This window comes from Mandrillus leucophaeus, unplaced genomic scaffold (assembly GCF_000951045.1).
Source record: "Mandrillus leucophaeus isolate KB7577 unplaced genomic scaffold, Mleu.le_1.0 Scaffold135, whole genome shotgun sequence".
Taxonomy (NCBI): domain Eukaryota; kingdom Metazoa; phylum Chordata; class Mammalia; order Primates; family Cercopithecidae; genus Mandrillus; species Mandrillus leucophaeus.
The window spans coordinates 697,258-706,496 of record NW_012101310.1 but is presented as its reverse complement, the minus strand read 5'-3'; the positions used below and the strand labels follow the sequence as shown (position 1 = coordinate 706,496).

The 9,239-nt window shown below is 52.0% G+C and overlaps 1 protein-coding gene across 1 annotated transcript in view; it reads right to left on the bottom strand.

The window, feature by feature from the left end:
• NTN1 (netrin 1) overlaps positions 1–9,239 on the bottom strand; it is a 300,896-nt gene that overhangs the window by 34,767 nt on the left and 256,890 nt on the right. The window contains exon 5 of the mRNA XM_011973151.1: positions 2,741–2,815. Within this exon, the coding sequence (XP_011828541.1) occupies positions 2,741–2,815 (75 nt within the window). The remainder of the gene's footprint in view (positions 1–2,740; positions 2,816–9,239) is intronic.

Here is a 9,239-nt window from a genome sequence, read left to right as displayed (position 1 = left end):
AAGGGTTATTCAAGATGAAAACCAAATCAAACAGGCGATCAAAACAATCTATCCCCCAAGCAAGCCCACCTAATCCTCTCCCTTCCCCTCCTACTTCCTTGCTGAGGTTACCCCCAGGCCTCGTGCAGGGAAGGATGGGGAGAGGAGAGGGCTTTCCCTCTGCAACCCGTAACTCCTCGGGGTCCGCTGCTTTGCTAGGACGACAGTGCTGTGGTGCCCAGGTCCGAAGCCTAGGAAAGCTGCAAAAGCCTTGGGTCTCCCTGCTCAAGTCCTCATCTCACAGGAGGGCTGCCAAGGGGAACGGGGAGAGGCGTGCCCCATGGCCCACCTCACAGTCCCCAGGGGACACTGGAGACCCAGGGCTGGGAGGATGCAGTCCCTGCAGCTCAGGGGCCTCATGTGGTGTGTTTTTTTTGTTTGTTTGTTTTCTGAGATGGAGTCTCACTCTGTCGCCCAGGAGGCCAGACAAGAGTGCAGTGGTGTGATCTCAGCTCACTGCAACCTGTGCTTCCCAGGTTCAAGGGATTCTCCTGCCTCAGCCTCCTGAGTAGCTGAGATTAGAGGTGCGCGCCACCACACCCAGCTAATTTTTGTATTTTTAGTAGAGACGACATTTCACCATGTTGCCCAGGCTGGTCTCACATACTCACCCTCAGGTGATCTGCCCACCTCGGCCTCCCAAAGTGCTGGGATTACAGGCGTGAGTCACCACACCCAGCCCTGAGCTCCTTTCACAACAACCCGGGGCCCTACTTTCCTGGCGTGGAGACAGCACTTCCTTTAACTTAATGTAACTGCAGGTTTGATTTCTAAATTCAGGTTTGTTTTCCTGTGGGAGGCGGACGTTTCTGCACTGCCCTGGGATGTATACAGCTGAACGCAGCTTTTCGGAACTGACTGTGGACCCCTGGAGGGCCTTGAACGTCGATGTCCATGGCCTGGCAGCTTCTGAATTGATGCATAATACGTGCCAGCTGCTCTTCTTCACCCTGTGGGAGGCCAGACGGCCTGTGGGGAGCGGGGCTGGATGACTGGGGTCTTACCCTGGCTTCGGTGTGTGTGTTGGGAGTGTGCGTATGAACTCTCACATACACACATACAATACATGAGAACATTTTAGAAGTTCTCTAGATTCCTTTGGATACCTTTGGGCCTCGTCATTTATTTCACTATGCTAAAAGGTCCTGACCACTGTCCTTATTAAAGAAGAAAGCCTTGTTTTCAAGCAGCTGGCCCAGTTAGGATCTCCATGAGGCCCGAGTCCCAGGGCAGGGCCGCCGGACCCTCACGGGGTCAGGGAAGGGACGGAGCTCAGATTCTGGGCGGTGAGGCCGCCTCCACAGGTGGCCTTCGTTTCTCACCCCACTTCTTCCACCGCCATTTCCTCCTTCCTCCCCTTTCCCCACCAGCTTCCTTTGGATGCAGAGGTCACGGTTCTCTGGGAGCCTGTTAGGCACCTGTGCTGTGTCCTCCCAGTATACACTCAGCAAATCGCACCATCTCCATCTTATGGATGAGGAAACTGAGGCTCAGGTAAGCAACGGGACTCATCCCAGATCCCCTGAGAAGCATATGATTAGGACAGCCTTGGGAAGCTGAGCAGAAGCAAGAGGTGGTTCTGCCTTCCCAGAGGTGGCCAGGAGGTACTGGGGCTGGCAGGGCCACTGAGGGGATGGGGGCTTCACCTCCTGGGGCCAGCTACAGATGGGACAGGAGAGATGGGCTACGTCCAGCTGGAGGGAGGAGGAGGACGGAGGGAGGTGGGCAGATATGGATTGTTGTGGGCCCAGAAGAGGGTGACCAGCCCCAGGCTCAGTCCCCGGCCCATCAGGTCAAGGAGAGGCCCCATGCTAGAAAGAACCACGCCTGGATTCAGGAGCCCTGGGCCTGGGGCTCCTTCCTGGCCTATGGTGGCGGGGCCTCAGCCACCCACGTGCATGCCCTGGCTGTATGCAGGGGCCTTGCCAGTGGTCAGCTGGACAATACTTTTGGGGTTTGTTTGCATCCCCCATTCTGAAGAGCCCCCGCCACCAGCCCCAGCTCTTTACACACACCTGCCTGCTGGCCACTGCAGGCTCCCAGACCGTCTCCGCCCTCCACAACCACCGTGAGGGCAAGCGGACAGGACACACCCTTCCTGGGAAGGGAGCCTGAGGTCACAGGTGACAGCAATGTCTGCAGGCCCCCAGGACTGTCTGCCCCGTAGGTCCGGGCACTGGAACTTCCGGTGCATAGGAATGAGGGCTGAGCCGTTTGCAGCGCAGACTTCCGGCCCCGCTACAGCCTGGCGGAACATTTGAAATGCACCGGGGAGCTCCCAGCCCCTGTCTGATGCCCAGAGAGCTTCCCTTTGAGCAACGTGGACTCGGTTCAAATCCCCGCAGTATCATGCAGACACAGAAGACCACAGAGGTACAGCCACTGATCTGTGGCCACACAGCCCATCAGGGGCAGAGTCAAGGCCAGAGGCCAGCCTGGGTGTCCCAGGCTCGGGGCGGTGAAGGGGAGAAACCAGGCCGCTGGGCTCCTCATGCCCCCTGTCTCTGAGGGCCAAGGAGGAAAAGATGAGAAATTCCCAGGATGAGAAATTCCCAGGCATGGGATCCGTCCGCCTAGTTCCCATCGGTCACAGGGTCTCCACGACGAACACCCACCGGGAGCCAGCTGCACCCCAGCCCCAGCGCCTCGCTGGTCACGTGGCCCCCTCCCATCCTCCCCACACAAGGGGACTCTTACTCACCATAGTCCTTCTTGCAGTACTTTTTCATGTTAATCTTCAGCTTCCCCTTGGAGGCCTTGCAGTAGGAATCGCAGTCTGCAGTGGGGTGGGGGGAGCACAGACAAAAACTAATTAGGCTGGCGATGAATAGGCTGGCGGGCAGAGTAGGAGGCCGCCTCCCTAAATAGCCAGAGGCCTGTGATACCCATGGGCCAGGCCAGGCGGGCAGACGGCCATTCAGGGCAGGACTGGGCTTCTAAAGAGGCCTGAGGGACAAAGGGCCCCCATCTGACCCACCCACCCCCTCCCTGGCCTGACGAATCCTTTAGCCACCGCCTGCAGCCGCCCTGGCCTCCGTGAGAGTCTCGGGGGGCTCCTGCCACCCAGGGCTTCTGAGCACCACACAGAATCTCCCTATTCTTAAGACGCAACTGGAGCCTGATTAAAGCCGATAGAGGCCTCATTGTCACCCCGCGCCCCGGGTCTGTGTCAGGCGCTGGCTTTCATGGCGCAGAGCCTCTGGCTGGGGTCAGGTCTCAACAAAAGAGGTCACGGGGGAAATTAGCAGCCCATGAAGCATTAGAAAACCCCTTTGGTGTCCACTCTACTGGAGTGTGCAAATAAAATGCCTGACGAAGACGAGTTCAGTTCTAATGGGCCCTACTGCTGAGAGGCAGGGCTGCTGGGCCTGCGTCCACTGGGTATCACTGGGCGATTCCAGGGCCCAGCCGAGAGCCAAGCAGGATGTGCGGGGCACCAGGGCCTGCCAGCCCTTGGGCCTGTGTCAACCCCCAAATGCAACTTCCTCACTTCAGCCCAACCATGGCCTTTCCCTGCCAGCCATCACTGTTCTTTGAACAAGGAGACACAATTCCTTCGCTAAGTCTGTGTGTGACAGCTTCACGTGACGGCACAGCCCATCGCAGAGGCCCAGCAAATCTCCCCCGGTCTGCCCTGCCCCGAGCACTCAGCAGGCAGGATCTCCTTCACTTCTCACAACCCTTCTTTGATGTGTAGGTATCATTCCCATTCTGCAGACAAGAAAACTGAGGCTCGAAGAGGGTAAGCCACCTGCCCAGTGCACGCCGGGTAGTTACTGTCAAGGCTGGCCTGAGATGCCGAGATCCCTGCACTCTTGGTTAGGCGATACTCTGACAGATTCCCCCTCAGTGTGAGCGGAGGTGAGCTCAGAGCCAGGGATGAGGAATGCCCTGTATTTTAGCAATTCCCAGACTGCCGAGGGGAAGACCAGCCAGGCTGGCCATGGGGAAGGAGTGCGGAGCTGCAGGGGGCCCAGCCTGTTCTAGAAGCAGTGGTGGCATGGGTTGGTAAGAAGTCGGCTGCGTGTGTGTCCTGGTGAGGGATCAAGAAAAGAGGACCAGGCGGGGAAAGATTCAACATACACGTGCACACACGGGCGGCTGCTCCAGGGGTAGGTGGCAGCCTCTGTCCCGCAGACGGAAAACCAAGGTCAAGGTAGGCGAGGAGTGATTTGTGTGGGAGCACAGGGGGAAGCACAAGCAGGAAAGCCGAGGCCTCCTGGTGCCGTCTGCACCCCAACCCAGGGCTTAGATCTACAGTGAGTGTTCAGGCAGCCCTCTCCAGATCTGGCCTCTAGCGGCTGCTGCCTCCATCAAGGTCCTGGGATACATTGACTGATGCCTCAATGAAGATCAATGCAGCTCCATCCCACTACCTTGGGGGCCATGGGTGTGGTAGCCTCCCCCTGCTTCCTGTGCCAGCCTCTTGGGGTCCCCACTTAGGAACCAGTCTGAGGAAATGGGAGAAAAACAGCCCTGCTTCCTGCTGCCGATGATCTAAGCCCTCGGAGCACCTTCATGACACCCCGGCTCCACGACGCTGGTGGCCACAGTACCCATCCCTTCTGCCATCTGGATGGCTGCTTGGTTGCTGGAGTAGGGATTTCTTGAGGTGCAGGGACTGGGCTGTCCAGAGAGAGTGGCCCTCACTCTACTGTGGCCAAGCCTGAGAGGTTGGATGAAAGTGACGGCAGCCCAAACACGCAAGTCAACGGCGCCATCAGCACCACCGGCACCGCGGCCGCACTTCCCTGTGGTGAACAGCCGCTCTGGGCCGCCTCTTTGCCAGCTCAGGGACAGATGACGCTCACAATGAAGCCACTGCTGGGGCTGAACCCAGGTTGTGCGTAAGTCCTGGCGATTCTGCGTGAGCTGGCTGAAATCCCTTCCTGCTTTCTCCACTTAGGGAAGCGCATTGGAATGCAAGCGGTGCCCAGTGACGTTCTCGCAGGGGCGGCCTTAAATCCATTCTCCTTGCCTTCTTATTTGATTGTATTATTGTCATTATTATTTTACAAAAGCCATCATCCCACACCAGCGCCTTCATTTCCAGTCAGGAGGAAATCCCTTTCACCTGCCTCCTCGCCATGGGCCAAGGCGCACCCCTTCATCTCAGCCTCGTAGACAGCACAGGCTGGGGCAGAGAGGGGGCCTTTGAGCACGTCAGCTCTTCCGAGCCTCAGGGATGTTTTGAGGGAGGGACTGCAGTGCCTGGCTTAGAACTGAGAGCGCAGAAAGGTTCCAGAGCAGGCTGCCCGAGGTAAGCTCCGCCCCAGGGGGGCAGCAGGGAGGCAGATGAGTCCTGGGACAGCCTGCCCCTGTCCCTTCGGCGTCACTGTCCCAGCCTAGAAACCTCTACAGCTCTTCTCTCCAGAGCCAAGTGTCTACCTGGGACAGAGACTGCCCTAGAATGCGTGGCATCCATCACTGCCTAATTAGATTGCACTCCCAGGCCCTGCTTGACAAATCACAGTCATCACCCATGAATATCCAGTGTGTACCTCACTAATGGCAGCGACTCCCACCATACTAATGAGGCGCTGGGCACTGTTCTCACGGTTGATGAACTCGTCTTGGCCCTTCAATCAGGCCCCATTTTCTAGATGAGAATCTAAGGCACGGAGATACTGGTGACTCACCAGCTCAAGGTCGTGTGCCCAGTGAGGCAGCCTGGCGGCCGAGCCCCTGCTCTTAACCTCCTGCTCCCAGTCCTGGCTATGCAGCGGCATCACGATGCCTGGGTCCCGCTCCCAGGACTTTCTGATTTCTTTGGTTAAGGGAGTGACCTGAGTGTCTGAATTTTTTTAATGTTCCCCAGATGGTTCTAAAGCACAGCCAGGGTTAGAACCACAGTCTGAACCAATTGTGAGAGATGGGGACAGTCTCTGCATCCATGATTAGCACTGAGCACCCAGTGTGGCAGAGAAAAGATCCAGATAAGGTGGCTGCTGAGTCCAACTGGAGAGTGCTCAGAGAGAACCTCAGGCTGCTTGCCCTTACAGAAAATGACATCAGCCTCTGAGCATTTGGAGTTGCATTTGCTTTTTCTTTTTTTTCTTTTTTTTTTTTTTTTGGTGTCTTTCCTTTCTGTCAGCTGGAAATTCTTGTCAGATCAGTGTGCTTGTTGCAAAATGTCCCGTACGCCCTTCAGATTTGCTAGGAAAACAAAGACCAAGCTTGCTAGAATTGTATGTAAAATACAGGTAACTAGGCTTGGAAGGAGAGGCTGAAACATTCTCCCTTGGGTAAAGTGAATAACCTTCAGAACATGGACACTGTGACAGCTACTTGGCTGCTTGTGGACTCTTTGTTTAGGTTGTATTCCAGATAGCTGAGGTCACTGGACAATGGCCCCCGAACAAGGAAAATGTTACTGTACGTTCTCTCTTTATGGTACACACAAAGCTACAGAGAGTGCTTCACGACGGACAAACCACAGCTTTAAAATGCAGCTTTGACTTCTTCTTCAAACTGGCATCTACTTGGCAGCCTCTCGTGTAGCTCCTCCTTGTTTTGTTCCAAAATAGCCGTAAAGACAATGAGAAAACCTGAACATTCACACTAGTGCCAAAAAACGAAACTGATGATGACCCAACGCTGGGATCTGGGAGCAATCTCTAGTAATTAAAGGCAGATGGTGGTGGAATAAGCAAAACCTGTTCAGGTTTTACCTCAGGACACAGCTCTTTGTCTGATGAGCAGAAAGGTCCTGAAAAAAGAGAGGAGGACAGAGTGACAGGGACCAGAGAACAAATAAGCAGGAAGTGAGTGGGGACAGTGGGGACAATCCCTCCTCCAGAGACGGGAAGTTTCAGAACTGGTAGGGACCAGAAGGACGGTAGTACAGCAAAGATCTCACCTTGTATTTCTTTCTTTTTCTTTTTTTTTTTTTTTTGAGATGGAGTCACGCCCTGTCTGTCATCCAGGCTGGAGTGCAATGGCATGATCTCGGCTCACTGCAACCTTCGCCTCCTGGACTCAAGCAATTCTCCTGCCCCAGCCTCCCAAGTAGCTAGTACTACAGGCACACGCCAGCTCGTCCACCTAATTTTTTGTATCTTTAGTAGAGACAGGGTTTCACCAAGTTGGCCAGGCTGGTCTCGAACTCCTGACCTCATGATCTGCCCGCCTCGACTTCCCAAAGTGCTGGGATTACAGGCGTGAACCACTGTGCCCAGCCTCACCTTGTATTTCTCTCTAAATCATTGCAGAGAATCAGAAAATCAGGCAATGCAGAGAAGGGAAGAGCACTACCTCCACAGAGCAGAAGGAAATCCAGGGAAAGGCTGGTAGAAACAAGGAGCTGAAGACGGAGCTCTGCACCTTCCTGGCCATCCTCCTTAAATCTGAGATGGGAATCCAGCCATTGCGTCAGTACGTGGATCTGCAATTTTTTTCTTCTTCAAAGGACCAAACAGTGAATACTTTAGGCATAGAGGACCATACAGTTGCTGTTGCAACTATTCATCTTTGTCATTTTATGTATGGCTTAAAAACAGCCATACATAATAGGTGTACATGCCAAATGGGCATGGCAGACTAAAAAGAGTAAAATGACACAGCCTCTATGAACTAGCACAAGAAAGGCAGTAAGGGAGATGAAGCTGAGCTGAAACAAAAAGGATGTGTGAAAGAAAAAGTTGGAAAAAGATGAAATCCCTGTAGCACAATTAAAATCCCCTTCAGAAGGGCTGGGTGTGGTCTCACACCTGTAATCCCAGCACTTGGGAGGCCGAGGCAGGAAGATCACTTGAGGCTAGGAGTTCAAGACCAGCCTGGGCAATGCGGCAAAATCCCATCTCTTAAAAAAATGAAATAAGACGAACAAAAAGACCATAGCCAGGTGTGATGGCCACTCGGGAGGTTGAGGTGGGAGTATTGCTTGAGCCCAGGAGTTTGAGGTTATAGTGAGCTGTGACTGTACCATTGCATTTTAGCCTGAGTGACACAGCAAAACTCTGTCTCTAAAAATAAATAAGTAATCCACTTTGAAAGCAGCAAAGATTCATGATACTGTAGAAAACTGATCCAGAAACACGGAGAATAAATTGGAGAAACTCTTACAAAATTTAGAGGAAAAAGACAATGTACATATTTAGAAGGAAAGAGCTCACTGAAGTTTTGCAAAAATCAATGAAAGGGGACCAACATCCAGACACAGCTCTGCAAAACATATGAAATACGAGGATAAGAAAAGAATATATACAGATTAAAAAACAAGAACAACAAGCCAGTGAGATGATCATGGAGCAATGTCTATAAGGTCTTAAGGGGAAAAATTTGTGACTAAGAATTTTATACCCAGCTAGACTGTCTTATATGTATGTAGGCCACAATAAAGAAAAGACATTCTCAAATGCGCAAGGGCTCAGAAAATGTTCCAATTATGCATCCTTTTTGAAATAAATACTTGAGAATGTTTTCCAACCAACTATGAAATGAATCAAAAGTAAGAGTTTACAGGGGAAAGTGATGGCATAAACACAAGGTGATGGTGATTGACATCTCTGTGCTTACTGGTGATGAAAACTGAAACCAGTCAACATAGAGATGCCAAATTTGATTCTAAAACATAACGCAAGTATCAAAATAGTTTTTAACTGTTTGAAAGGGAACATCAGTGTCTCTCCTCCTCTGTCCCCGTGTGTGTGTGTGTGTGTGTGTGTGTGTGTGTGTGTGTGTATCTATCTAGTTGTGTATATATAAAATATTTAAATTTAGTTTGAAACTTCAGATCATATTAAAAACTATGAAGTAGAATGAGGTGGGGAATAAAACCCTTTGTCTTAAGTATAGAGAATGTAAAAGATGCTATTTCATGCTCAATTCTGACAAGTAAGAGCCATTAGATCAACTCATGTTTCTGAAAAACCCAAAGATAATCACAGAACTCTGGCAAAAACAGAATATAAATTATAGCTAATATGCCAAAAGATAAAACAGAAAAAATGAAAAATATAAGAAGCAATTATGATACATTAAGAGCACAGAAGGGCAACCACTAAAGACAAAACAATGAAGGTAAATGGATCCAACTGCTCTACTGAAAAACTGAATTTAAAACAGAGTGCTATTTAGGGGAATATAACCAAATAAAATGATTTTTTTTTTTTTGTGAGATGGAGTCTCGCTGTGTTGCCCAGGCTGGAGTGCAGTGGTGTGATCTCAGCTCACTGTGGCCTCCGCCTCCCAGGTTCAAG